Source organism: Coregonus clupeaformis, chromosome 12, assembly GCF_020615455.1.
Source record: "Coregonus clupeaformis isolate EN_2021a chromosome 12, ASM2061545v1, whole genome shotgun sequence".
Classification (NCBI taxonomy): Eukaryota; Metazoa; Chordata; class Actinopteri; order Salmoniformes; family Salmonidae; genus Coregonus; species Coregonus clupeaformis.
Window position 1 is genome coordinate 27,183,041 of NC_059203.1, and position 14,582 is coordinate 27,197,622.

General features: G+C 47.6%; 1 protein-coding gene across 11 annotated transcripts in view; it reads left to right on the plus strand.

Annotated features, from left to right (window-relative positions):
- Window positions 1–14,582, plus strand: part of LOC121578145 (neurofascin) — a 203,693-nt gene that overhangs the window by 142,087 nt on the left and 47,024 nt on the right. For 8 of the 11 annotated variants that reach the window (XM_041892280.2, XM_041892279.2, XM_041892281.2 and 5 more), the window contains 7 exons: window positions 2,537–2,703; window positions 3,195–3,342; window positions 3,595–3,719; window positions 4,878–4,922; window positions 5,369–5,470; window positions 5,595–5,792; window positions 5,954–6,024. In XM_041892280.2, the coding sequence (XP_041748214.1) occupies window positions 2,537–2,703; window positions 3,195–3,342; window positions 3,595–3,719; window positions 4,878–4,922; window positions 5,369–5,470; window positions 5,595–5,792; window positions 5,954–6,024 (856 nt within the window). The remainder of the gene's footprint in view (window positions 1–2,536; window positions 2,704–3,194; window positions 3,343–3,594; window positions 3,720–4,877; window positions 4,923–5,368; window positions 5,471–5,594; window positions 5,793–5,953; window positions 6,025–14,582) is intronic. The other 3 variants (XM_041892282.2, XM_041892287.2, XM_041892288.1) reach the window with 2 other exon arrangements.

Sequence of the window (14,582 nt, forward strand, 5' to 3'; positions counted from 1 at the left end):
AGGCACAGATGAGGCCGGCTGCCAAGGACTCCTTAATGTAGGTGTCCATAGCTGAGTGCTCGGGGGAGGATAAGGAAAAGATCCGACCTCTAGGAGGGCAGCAACCAGGAGTAGATCAATGGCACAGTCATACGTGCGGTGAGGCGGTAAGGAAGTAGCCCGGGACTTGCTGAACACTGCCTTGAACCGATGGTAAACACTGGGGACTCGGGAGACGCCAACAGACTCTTGAAACTGGGTACTAGGGGCTGAGGGACTCTGAAGCATGCAGGTGAGTTGGCAAGTGGGACCCCAGCTTAGAATGGTGCCAGTAGGCCAGTCGATCTGGGGATTATGTCTGCATAGCCAAGGGTGACCCAGGATAATAGGATACTCGGGGAGTCAATGAGATAGAAGGTCTCCTCCTGCTGGTGTTGAAAGATGGTAAGTCGCAGGGACTGAGTCGCCTCTGTAACCTTTCCTGGTTCCAGAGGTCTGCCATCTAAGGCTGTAACTGCCTGGGGTTGAGGAAGTAGTTGGGTAGGGATCTCAAGTTCCTTAGCCAAGGTTAAATCCAGGAAATCACCTGCGGCACCGGAATCAATCATAGCCTGGACCCGATGCTGGTGGCCCTTCCAGGACAGAGTGGCTGGGATAGCTAAGACAGCGTTAGTAGGAGGAGCTCTAATTTTTCCCCATCACAGCCCTCCTGTAGCTAGGCGGGGACAGGCGTTTCCCGAAAGCTCGGGGCAAGTGGAGCGGAAGTGGCCGGCAACCCCGCAGTAGAGGCACCGACGCTCCCTCATGCGACGTTCCCTTTCGTTGGGAGAAAGCCTGAACGGCCTAACTGCATGTTCTCCGGGAATCCTGGAGCAGTTCAGGAGCCGGGAAGCTCTGAATGACGGAGCCCAAACAGGAGAAACAGAGCTGCTCAGAGGAACTTGGGACTGAGACCCCTGGCGGCGAGCCGTTCTCCGCTCTCTTAGGCGATTGTCCAGGCGGATGGCCAAGGCTATGAGGGACTCGAGATCCCCAGCTGGTTCTCGGGTGGCTAACTCATCTTGAAGGGGCTCAGACAACCCTCCCTGAAAACAGACCCTCAGCGCTTCATCATTCCATCCGCTCCTTGCTGCTATGGTCCGGAATTCAATGGCAAAATCTGCCGTGCTCTGGGGACCCTGACGGAGAGACAGTAGGCGCTTGGAAGCTTCCCGCCCACTGACAGGATGATCGAACACCCGCTTGAACTCTTCTACAAATGCAGCGTAGGAGTCACAACAGGCCTCCTGGGACTGCCACACCGCAGAGGCCCAGGAGAGCGCCTTGTCTGAAAGAAGGGTAACGATGTAGGCAATCTTGGAACGGTCGGTGGGAAAACTTGAGGGTTGGAGCTCGAAGGTGAGGGGAGCATTGGGTGAGGAAACCCTGGCAAGAGCTTGGATCCCCAGAAAAGGGCTTGGGAGGTGGTAGTCGGGGCTCCGCCGATGGAGAAGGCCTGTCGTCACTGGGGGTGACCTGGAGTAAGGGGAAGGACCAGGGAGGCGTTCAAAGAGCTGGCGGAGGGAACTCATCATATCGGCCAGGAGTTGAGAATGACTAGCCATCAGCTCTTCCTGTCGGCTGAGAACGGCTTCATGGCGCTGGAAAGATGCCTCATGTCGAGCGATCACCGCCAACAGGTCCTTGGAACTGAGTGTTTCTGGGTCCATGATTGACTTGGTTTTTCTGTCACAAGCTAGGCTTGAACTCAGGTCCCAGATGTGGAGAGTTGGGTGTTCTACCCCTTAGCCACAGAGGAGGTATAGTAGGACCCAAACGAAACACCCAAGGCAATACTCCAGGCAAAGTAGGTTTAATATAAAAAAAAGGTATTTCTTTGCACTTCAAAAATAATCCAACAAAAGTTCTTCTCAGAAAGAGGTATACTAACAGAGGTACAGTAAACAAAACAGGAGGACAAAACAAAATAACTCCACGAGGGGAGAAAAACAAAATAAAGATAACTTAGAAAAGCTTACTCGGAAAGACTCTGTGGGACACAGCAGGAGACACATAGCCAGGACTCAAAAACCAAGTGAGGAACAAGGGGAAAAAACACAGCTAAAATACTCTAGGGGAAACAAGGCACAGGTGACCTGGATAAAGCTAATAAGGACACACGAGGAAGAACTAAGGCAGAGGGGAACACAGATGACCTCTAGAGGCCCGGAGACAAACAGGAGGCAGGAAGCTGACAATTAATGTTTGGTTCCTGCATGTGACTGACCAATACCTCACGAGGCTTCTTCTCTCCAAGCTGAGACCTTGAAACTGAGATATATCCCTTTCGGTTCTAAAAGCAATGTTCTGGACATAATGTGAAATTGCTTATACTGATAGTGAGGATTCCTCCCAGGCACGATTAATCAGTCACTTGCATGAACCCAGTCGAATTGGTTATTAGAAAAGCACAAACATAAAATGTTCCTTCACAGTGGCTACGTGTGGGGATGTGCATTTGTGTGTGTGTGTGTCTTACCCTGAGTATTTTCCCCTCTGTGTGTGTGTGTGTGTGTAGGTTTAAGAATGGTCAGGGCAGTGGTCTGGACGGTGGTCAATACCGGGTCTACATCAATGGGAGCCTAGAGATCAAGCGTGCGCGGGCTGAGGACCAGGGGACATACACCTGTGTGGCCAGCAACATCCTGGGCAAGGAGGAGAACCAGGTCCGCCTCGAGGTCAAAGGTTAGAGCGCAACCAATCACATCACAGCACCACTTCATCCTTCTGTTTTTCTGTTTCCTTCTCAGTGCCAAATAGCCCCTGTGTTGATGCCGAACAGTTCCTAGTGCCTTATCAACCTATGGTGTTTTGGATTGGATCATCCATCCTTTCTGAACACTTTTATCACAGCTAACACCTCTCCTTTCTCAGAGCAGACGACATTACTTAGAGATTCACATTAGACATTCATATTCTGTAGTCTGTTTATTATTCTCATTCATCCCATTTCAAAAGAAAGTGGCCTTAATGTCATCCCATATCATGAGAAAAACTACTCTTAATCTAATTGGTTGAGCTCCAGCTGTTCAGGAATTCCATGTAAGGCATTTGGCTTCCCTATCTCTCTCCCTAAACTTTCCGGATATGCATGCGTGTGTGTCCTGTGTGTCTGTCCTGTGTGTGTGTGTGTCCTGTGTGTATCCTGTGTGTGTGATGTTCACGGTTCGTTTCAGAGCCAACCCGTATCGTCAGGGCTCCAGAGCACCAGTCGGCAATCAGAGGCACCATGGCTCGTTTTGACTGCCGGGTCAAATCAGACCTCACCCTGCCCATCACTGTTACCTGGCTGAAGGATGACAAGCCCCTCTCTCTGGGATGGAGGTGAAAGACTCAAAACACAAACAACTCAACAACAGTTTTCTCTACCATCAGCCTTTAAAGGCTCGAACTGTAACTTGATTGATTCCTGTGTCCATGGGATGAAATGCACAAGCAATCCATGCAACAAAAACACACAAAAACAATGGTGTTGAAAGGGCATAGCGATAGTTAAAGTGTAATAACATGTAATAGTGATGTTCTGTAGTGTCACGTTATAGTGATACCATGTTTCCTCCCATGGCTGGTCTGTAGGTTGAAGAAGGATGAGGATTCCCTGTCCATCCCTAATGTCCACGAGCAGGATGAGGGAACATACACCTGTACTGTTAAAACAGAGATCGACCAAGACACTGCCTCAGCACGCCTTACTGTGTTAGGTACACACGTACACGCACACACACACACGCACGCACGCACGCACGAAAGCACACACACACACACACAAACACTACACACACACACACACTACACAAACCCAGCAGGTAGGATATGTAGGTGGCAGGTAGCCTAGCGGTTAGAGCGTTGGGCAACCAAAAGGTTCCTAGTTTGAATCCCAAGAAAATCTGTCGGTCTGCCCTTGAGCAAGGCATTTACATTTTTGTCATTTAGCAGACACTCTTATCCAGAGAGACTTACAGGAACAATTAGGGTTAAGTGCCTTGCTCAAGGGCACATCAACAGATTCTTCACCTAGTCGGCTCTGGGTTTCAAACCAGTGACCTTTCGGTAACGCTCTTACCGCTAGGCTACCTGCCGCCCTAGTAGTCATTATGTACAACATTTTTGTAATTTAGCAGACTCTCTTAGCACTTAACCCTAATTGCTCCAGGTTCGCTGTCAATAATGGCTGATCCCTGGCCATGACCCCACTCTTTGAGGGTGTCTCAGGGGGAGTTGGGATATGCAAAGAAACATTTCAATTTCACACCTCACACTCGTACAGGTTACCCATTTGTACATTCAGTGAAACAGGACAAATATAAGCACCCCCTATTTGACCTTTGAACCCAGCTACACAAACTGTCAAAGTCTTCAACATGGATGTGAAAATATTCTACTTTCATTGTACAAATCATCTTCTCACCAACCCTCATCTTCTTAACATTGTTGTGAGCCCTCATAGATAACTATTCTTGATGTTTTTAAAGATTGAATGAATGTGCCTTGAAATTGTTGCATGTCTGACTGTCACTGTATTTACTATCACTATTGACTACTATCAGACTTCTGTTACTAATAGTTGTGTATGTAGACCGTGGTGGAGCGTACTGCATAGTTTCCTGGTTGTTTAGTTGTAGTGCTCCAGAGTTAAGGTTCCCCTAGGTACAGATCTAGGATCAGCTTCCCCTCTCCCAATCCTAACCTTAACCATTAGTGTGGAAAATGCTAAACTGACCCAAGATCAGTGTCTAGGGGCAACGTCACCCTGCACCAGTTGTAGTACTGTAGTGGATGGGGGTTGCTCCACTGTACTAATGCTCTGACTAACCTCTAACCTTTAACCTCTGTCCTTCACCCCCCTGCCCCCCTCACAGAGGATGCCTCCCTGTATCCCTCACAGTCTAGTGCCTTGCCTGCAGGTAACATCCGTGGCCTTTTCTACCTCTCTCTCTCTCTCTCTCTCTCTCTCTCTCTCTCTCTCTCTCTCTCTCTCTCTCTCTCTCTCTCTCTGCTGTTCTCTGTTTCTGTCTTTCTATATTTTTGTCTTTCTCTCTTTTCACTCTAATAAGAATAAGAATATAATATTATTAATAATAATGGTTAGTTTCGACTAATGCTTCAACATTCCAAAGGAATGAATGCAGTGTGTGAGATATTAGTGTAAATGTGTCTATGGGAGGGATATTTGAGCGTGTGTGCGTGCGCGTGTTCATATCCGTGTGTGTGCTTATCAGTGTGTGTGTGTGTGCATGCACGTGCTTGTGTGTGCGTGTAAGTGTGTGTGCACGCACTCATGTTTGTGTGTGTGTCAGTGTGTGTGTGTGTGTGTGTGTACCACCTAACTCCATGGCCCTCCTTTGTGTAGACCGTCCTGACTCTCCCATTGACCTGGAGGTGTCTGACCCTGCAGCGCGCAGCGTACGACTGACCTGGATACCTGGAGATGACCACAACAGCCCCGTCACACGTAAATACACACACACGAAACTACACAATACATACGTTCAACCGTTCCAGGGCCTGTGTCACATCTCTCTCTCTCTTTTTCTCTCTTTCTCTTTCTCTATCCCTCCCCCCCCCTCTCTCTGCAGAGTTCCTGGTTCAGTTTGAGGAGGACCGCTGGGAGCCTGGCCAGTGGCAGAACCTGTCTAGTTACCCCGGAGATCTCAACTCTGTCATCCTGCAGCTCTCTCCCTTCGTCAACTACCAGTTCAGAGTCATCGCTGTCAACTCTGTGGGCAAGAGCCGCCCCAGCAGCCCCTCGCAAAGATACCAGACCAGCGGAGCCTGTGAGTCACTCACCGGGAGGGAGGGAGAGAGAGGATGGGGGTAGGGATGGGGGTATGGAGGTGTTAGGAGGATGTTGGGTCAGACCTTTCTCCAGCCGTCCCTCTCCCTGATGTTATAGCCAGAGAGATCACATTCTCCTCTATGTCACTGTGTGTTTCAGCTCCTGATGCTATCCCTAGTGGCCTGAAAGGCTGGGGCACCAAGAACACAAACATGGAGATCAGCTGGGAGGTGAGAGAGAGAGAGAGAGAGAGAGAGAGAGAGAGAGAGAGAGAGAGAGAGAGAGAGAGAGAGAGAGAGAGAGAGAGAGAGAGAGAGAGAGAGAGAGAGAGAGAGAGAGAGAGAGAGAGAGAGAGAGAGAGAGAGAGAGAGAGAGAGAGAGAGAGAGAGAGAGAGAGAGAGAGTTTTAAATAATCTTTATTGGGTCTGGGAGCCCACCACACAATAAATACTCATACAAAACCAATTAAAAACACAACTCCAATTCCTCCTCCACAGTAACTGAATACAACAGCCTCTGAATACCCCATATACTCATAAACAGATCAATATTGTTGACAAGTTTATAATAGGCAAACTCAACCCTTAGTCTCGCTGCCAACATTCCCTCCAGCATTCCCACCACATCCACAGACCCCTGTCCCCGAATACTGTTCTTTCGGGTCTTCCATATCGCCAATTTTGCTGCCCCTAACACAAAATTAAGCAACACAACTACATCTTTCTGACTAAACCTGTACTTTGGCCCAAATATATACAGTTGGGAAGAGAAAACCTCTCCCAACATTGAGAACCAATTAGTGATCAGGTCAATCATCCCGACCAACCTGGGACACTGTAAAAACAGATGTGCCAGAGTTTCAGACTCAGCACAGAATGGACACCCCTCCCCAACAGTAGGATCCAGGTGTACCAGATACATGTTGGTGGCAATGGCTCCATGTATTATCCTCCATTGGAGGTCAGCTGTCCTCTTATCAATAGGCAGTTTGTATAATGATCGCCAACAGCCTTTTGGGGAGGCACCTGGACCAAGCACACCCGCCCACCTCGTCGATTTTACCCCTTCCAGGGAAGAGGCATGGGACACCTTTACACATATTCTGTACATGGCCTTCTTTCCCACCTCCTTGAACTCCCCCAGCTCCGGGGTATCGAAGGAAAGCAGCATCCCCACGTCCTCCTCGAATGCCCCCGCCGCAGCACTAACAATCAGTGCAGGGAACACATAATCCAGACCCTCCTTCCACCGATCAGAATTGGAAGTGTCAGTCACATACTGCAGATGAAGTACTGGCAAGGAGTCACAGACCTCAGCGACGACCTTCCTCAGTAGGCGAGACGATCGGATCCCCGCTCTTTCTCCCAGCTCCTCCAACGACCTATTCCTGTTCCACATCAGATGACCCAGCTTAGTACACCCCACGCCTAACAGGCATGAACGTAGGCTAGCTGAACCCAGAACACGGGACTGGATGGCAGTGTTGTGAAAAAGAGGCTCTTCAAAAAGCCACATCCCTGATGGCGTGCAGGCCTTACGGGACTTGACCAGAACTCTCCAAGCCTGCATAACAGACTCATAAAATGGAGTCAGGCCAGGCAACTCACCCCCCTCCAGCTTTAAGAGGAAAAGGTGCATGTCTAAGCCCAAACAGCCCGCTCTCCTCATCAATGTGTAGGCTGTGTCAACCCAGCTAGAACCGTCACTGTACAACAGTCTCTGGGCTGCTTGAAGCCGGAAAGCCATGATCCTGGAAGAAATGTCCACCAGGCCTTACCCACCCTCGTGCAGTGGCAGGTACAGGGCTGAAGCTTTAATCCAATGTTGTCCAGACCAGAAGAAATTGACAAGGGTCCTCTGAAGCTCTTGTATCAGACCCTTTGGTGGCTGTAAAATCATTAGTCTGTGCCACAGAGTAGAGGCAGCAAGATTATTAGCTACCAGTACCCTTCCCCTATAAGACAGCTGGGGCAGCACCCATTTCCACCTAGACAATCTGGCACACACTTTCTCCACTACACCCTCCCAGTTCTTTTTCTGAAAGACATCGGAGCCTAGAAAACCCCCCAAAGTCTTCATCCCATCTCTGCCCCACTGAAGCCCCCCTGGTAACCGTGGAGCGGACCCCATCTGAAGCTGGCCTGCCCACAGCGCTTGACTCTTTCCCCAATTGACTCTAGCTGAGGAGGCCCCCTCATACACCTTTAAAGCGTCTGAGAGAACCTTAACATCCTCACCCCCTGTAATAAAAACTGTCACGTCATCTGCATACGCAGACAGTGCTATCGTGGGACCCTTCATTACACCTGGCACAGAGAAACCAGTAAGCTTCGCTCTTAAAAAACAAAGCATTGGTTCAATCGCCAGACTGTATAACTGCCCTGAAATTGGGCATCCCTGCCTGATGCCCCTTTGGACAGGGATGGGACAACTCAAACCACCCCCCACCTTCACCATACACGAGGCCCCAGCATACAGTAAATTCATCCATGACAAAAAAACATCCCCAAACCCAAAGGCTTTCATTGTTTTAAACAAGTACTGGTGGTCCACACGATCAAAAGCCTTCTCCTGATCCAAAGAAAGTAAACCCACATTTACATCAGACAGTTTACAAATGTCTAAAACATCTCTTATTAGAAACAAGTGGTCAACAATAGAGCGATCAGGTACACAGTAGGACTGGTCCTTGTGGACCAACAATCCCAGATACTCTTTCAACCTGTTTGAGAGACATTTAGAAACAATTTTATATTCTGCACACAGCAAAGCAACAGGTCTCCAATTTTTTATGAGAGCCAAATCCCCCTTTTTTGGCAACAGTGAAAGTACCGCACGTTGACAAGATACAGGAAGAGAGCCCTCATGAAAAGATTCACACACCACTTCATAAAAATCCTCCCCAATAGACCCCCAAAAGTGCTTATAAAACTGAGATGGTAAACCATCAATGCCAGGGGCTCGGCCTGTTGAGAGCTGCATAACTGCTGTGGACAGCTCTTGCTCTCCAATGCGACTCTTTGCTCAGGTCCCAATTGAGGAAGACTGTGTAACAACTGTTCAGTACACAGAGAGTCACAATCCTCCGCCTTATAGAGGGCAGAATAGAAATCCACGGCATGTTGACCCATTTCACTGTCATCCGTGGTCACCTTCCCATCAGGGAGACGAAGGCAGACCATCTGTTTACGTTGCAATGTCGACTGTCCTAGGTTTTTTTAAAAAAGCACTAGGAGCATCCATATCCTTGAGGGAAGCGAAACGAGACCTAATCAAGGCACCCTTCACTCTTTCATGCAGAAACGACCTCAATTCATGTTTCTTGTCCTGTAAGTTCATGACTAGTCCGGGGTCATTCTGAGTGAGCAACTTCAATTCAATAGATTTAATGTCCTGTTCAAGGGCCCTGGTAGTCTCTTTAACTTCAATTCGAGACAGAGCAGTATACTGTTGACAAAATAATCGTATTTGGGCCTTCCCAACCTCCCACCATTGTCTCAAGGACTCAAAATTCCCTTTTGTAACCCTCAATTTTTCCCAAAACAACAAAAACCTTTCACAAAACATGACATCATGTAACAATTTAACATTAAAATACCAATAAGATGATGACCTTCGTGGACAGGACAAGTGAATATCAACAGTGACAATATGGTGATCAGAGAAACCCACAGGAGTAATGTCACACCTTCCAACCCTACTACAGTATTGCTCAGATACATACAACCTGTCTAACCTTGCTGCACTGACATGACCTTCCTTAACTTTTAGCCATGTGTACTGCCTAACTTTTGCATTCCTTACTCTCCACACATCAGAAAGCTCAAACTCAGTTAATAGACCAGACAGACAAATTGCTGACCGCAGGTGAGGTTCTTCAGCGGTGCGATCAACAGTAAAATCCACTGTACAGTTCCAGTCCCCCCCCTAAAACCATACACCCCTCTTGGTCACACTGTCTTAAGGTTTCCTTTATTTTATCAAAACCAACAATACGCTCTGTACCCTCATTAGGAGCATAAACATTCAAAAAAAACAAAAAAAAACATAACATCCACCTTGACCAACAAAACCCGACCCTTGACAATCTCTGTTGTAGATACCACAGTCACCCCTAAGCCTGAAGAAAACAAGATTGCCACCCCAGCACTGAAATTAGTACCATGACTGAGTACATGCTGCCCCTCCCACCACATACCCCAGTCAACCTCATTTTCCTCATCACTATGTGTCTCCTGTAGGAAAACTACATTAAGCCTTTTCTGTTTTATTACTTCTAATACCCAAGCCCTCTTATTCCTGTCCCTTCCTCCATTACTATTGAGAGAACCTACCCTTAGTACCTCCATATAGAAAAGAAAAAGGAAAAGCAGAAGATACCACAGAGAAACCAGACAAAGAGAATAGAACACCCTATGAGGCATAATCATCATCATTATTTAAATGTTCTCTTAACCTGACCATGTTTCCCACCACCTTTTGCTGCTGCAACAGCAGTAACAAATTTCCTCAAGCGAAACCGCTTCTTCTCACTCAACTGGTCTAACCCCACCGTCTTCTGTAACATCACAGCTGACCTCACAAACTTATCAACATCAAAATAATCTGCCAATTTGACAGATTTCCCAAAAGTCTGATCCAGAAACCCATTTACCTCCTCTAGATCGTAAATTGAGTCCTCACCAGCTGATATCGTTTCCAGAAATAAATCTCTCACTGTTGCCGCTTGCTACAGACCCCCCTCAGCCCCCAGCTGTGCCCTGGACACCATATGTGAATTGATTGCCCCCCATCTATTCTCAGAGTTCGTACTGCTTGGTGACCTAAATTGGGATATGCTTAACACCCCGGCCATCCTACAATCTAAACTAGATGCCCTCAATCTCACACAAATTATCAACGAACCTACCAGGTACAACCCTAAATCCGTAAACATGGGTACCCTCACAGATATCATCCTGACTAACTTACCCTCTAAATACACCTCCGCTGTCTTCAACCAGGATCTCAGCGATCACTGCCTTATTGCCTGCGTCCGTAACGGGTCCGCGGTCAAACGACCACCCCTCATCACTGTCAAACGCTCCCAAAAACACTTCAGCGAGCAGGCCTTCCTAATTGACCTGGCCCAGGTATCCTGGATGGATATAGATCTCATTCCGTCAGTAGAGGATGCCTGGTTGTTCTTTAAAAGTAATTTCCTCTCAATCTTAAATAGACATGCCCCATTCAAAAATACAGAACTAAGAACAGATATAGCCCCTGGTTCTCCTCAGACTTGACTGCCCTTGACCAGCACAAAAACATCCTGTGGCGTACTGCATTAGCATCAAATAGCCCCCGTGATATGCAACTTTTCAGGGAAGTTAGGAACCAATATACACAAGCAGTTAGGAAAGCAAAGGCTAACTTTTTCAAACAGAAATTTGCATCCTGTAGCACTAACTCCAAAAAGTTTTGGGACACTGTAAAATCCATGGAAAATAAGAGCACTTCCTCCCAGCTGCCCACTGCACTGAGGCTAGGAAACACTATCACCACCGATAAATCTACAATAATCGAGAATTTCAACAAGCATTTTGCTACGGCTGGCCATGCTTTCCACCTGGCTACCACTACCCCGGCCACCAGCTCTGCACCCTCCGCTGCAACTTGCCCATGCCCCCCCGCTTCTCCTTCACACAAATCCAGACAGCTGATGTTCTAAAAGAGTTGCAAAATCTGGACCCCTACAAATCATCTGGGCTAGACAATCTGGACCCTTTCTTTCTAAAACTAGCCGCCGAAATTGTCGCAACCCCTATTACTAGCCTGTTCAACCTCTCTTTCGTAACGTCTGAGATCCCCAGAGATTGGAAAGCTGCCGCGGTCATCCCCCTCTTCAAAGGGGGTGACACTCTAGATCCAAACTGTTACAGACCCATATCCATCCTGCCCTGCCTTTCAAAAGTTTTTGAAAGCCAAGTCAACAAACAGATCACCGACCATTACGAATCCCACCGTACCTTCTCCGCTATGCAATCCGGTTTCCGAGCTGGACCATGGGTGCACTTCAGCCACGCTCAAGGTCCTAAATGATATTATAACCGCGATCGATAATAGACAGTACTGTGCAGCCGTTTTCATTGACCTGGCCAAGGCTTTCGACTCTGTCAACCACCGCATTCTTATTGGCAGACTAAATAGCCTTGGTTTCTCAAATGACTGCCTCGCCTGGTTCACCAACTACTTCTCAGATAGAGTTCAATGTGTCAAATCGGAGGGCCTGTTGTCTGGACCTATGGCAGTCTCTATGGGGGTGCCACAGGGTTCAATTCTTGGGCCAACTCTTTTCTCTGTGTATATCAATGACGTCGCTCTTGCTGCTGGTGACTCTCAGATCCACCTCTACGCAGACGACACCATTTTGTATACATCTGGCCCTTCATTGGATACTGTGTTAACAAACCTCCAAACAAGCTTCAATTCCATACAACACTCCTTCAGTAGCCTCCAACTGCTCTTAAACACTAGTAAAACTAAATGCATGCTCTTCAACCGAACGCTGCTTGCACCCGCCCACCCGACTAGAATCACTACTCTAGACGGTTCTGACCTAGAGTATGTGGACAACTACAAATATCTAGGTGTCTGGTTAGACTGTAAACTCTCCTTCCAGACTCACATTAAGAATCTCCAATCCAAAGTTAAATCTAGAATCGGTTTCCTATTTCGCAACAAAGCCTCCTTCACTCATGCTGCCAAACATGCCCTCGTAAAACTGACTATCCTACCGATCCTTGACTTCGGCGATGTCATTTACAAAATAGCCTCCAACACTCTACTCAGCAAATTGGATGTTGTCTATCACAGTGCCATCCGTTTTGTCTCCAAAGCCCCATATAATACCCACCACTGTGACCTGTACGCTCTTGTTGGCTGGTCCTCACTACATATTCGTCGCCAAACCCACTGGCTCCAGGCCATCTATAAATCACTGCTAGGCAAATCCCCGCCTTATCTTAGCTCATTGGTCACCATAGCAACACCCACCCGTAGTCTGCGCTCCAGCAGGTATATCTCACTGGTCATCCCCAAAGCCAACACCTCCTTTGGCCGCAATTCCTTCCAGTTCTCTGCTGCCAATGACTGGAACAAATTGCAAAAATCTCTGAAGCTGGAGACACTTATCTCCCTCACTAACTTTAAGCATCAGTTGTCAGAGCACCTTACCGATCACTGCACCTGTACACAGCCCATCTGAAATTAGCCCGCCCAACTACCTCATCCCTATATTGTTATTTATTTTGCTCATTTGTACCCAGTATCTCTATTTGCACATCATCTCTTGCACATCATTCCAGTGTTAATACTAAATTGTAATTATTTTGCACTATAGCCTATTTTATTGCCTTACCTCCATAACTTGCTAAATTTGCACACTGTATATTAATTGTATTTCTGTTGTATTTTTGACTTTGTTTTGTTTTACCCCATATGTAACTGTGTTGTTGTTTTTATCGCACTGCTTTGCTTTATCTTGGCCAGGTCGCAGTTGTAAATGAGAACTTGTTCTCAACTGGTTTACCTGGTTAAATAAAGGTGAAATAAAAAATAAAATAAATAAAAAAGAGAGATATCCATATCCTTCTCCTGATCCTCCTCAACTGAGGCCACAGACCACTGACTCCCCTCTACCACATCCCTTTCAACACTCCCCACTTGCACCCCATCACTCGTACCAGGCATCTCCTCCACTACCTGGGAGACTAGCCCCACCTGAACCCCATTACTCGTAGTGGGCATCTCCTCCACTACCTGGGAACCTAGCTCCACATGAACCCCCCCCTGTACCCCCAGCACTCATAGTGGGCATCTCCTCCACTACCTGGGAGATTAGCTCCACATGAACCCTCTCCTGTAACCCATTACTTGTAGTGGGCATCTCCTCCACTACCTGGGAGATTAGCTCCACATGTACCCCCTCCTGTACCACAGCACTCGTACTGGGCACCTCCTCACCAGTCTGAGGAAATGGCCCTTCAGATCCATCCTTACCTTCTACAACAATTTTTTTCTGCTGCATAACATTTCCCTCTGGTACAAGTTGCACCTCTGTGCCCTCAACATGGACAACTTGTTCCTCAGCAACAGATGCGTGTGGCTGCTCTACCACTCTCAGCCCACCTCTTCCTACATCAGTGGGCCCAGGCGTTACGAGGACCACCTGCGCCCCTCCCTCTGCCTTCTCCCTTTTCGGGCAAGCATGTCGCTTATGACCAACATCCCCACACTCAAAACACTGTTGACTACCCGTACTAGCATAAGCCATATACAGTCTATTGTCATACTTGACTTTAAACGATAACTCCAAAGTCTGCTCCGGTGAGTCCAAAAACATAAACACCTGTCGCCGAAACGACATTACCTGTTTCAACGCCGGGTGTTTGCAACCCAATGGGACAACCTTAATTGAACTTGCAAACTTCCCAAAGTGCAATAACTCGCGCTCCAATAGCTCATTTGGAATGAACGGCGGTACATTTGAAATCGTTACCCTTGTTGACGGAGAAAAAAGCGGCGTAACTTGAATAAACATTCCTTTAAGAAGTACGCCATGCTCAACCATACGATCAACAAGGCGCTCTTCTTTAAGAAATACCACCACCGCTTTATTCATCCGTGACACATAAGCAACATTCTCATATCCTACCTTCTCTCCTACGGCGACCAGAGAGAGAGAGAGAGAGCGAGCTGGTTGTTTCAGCCTTTACCCTTCATAAACAGTCATGATACCCTCAAAGACAAT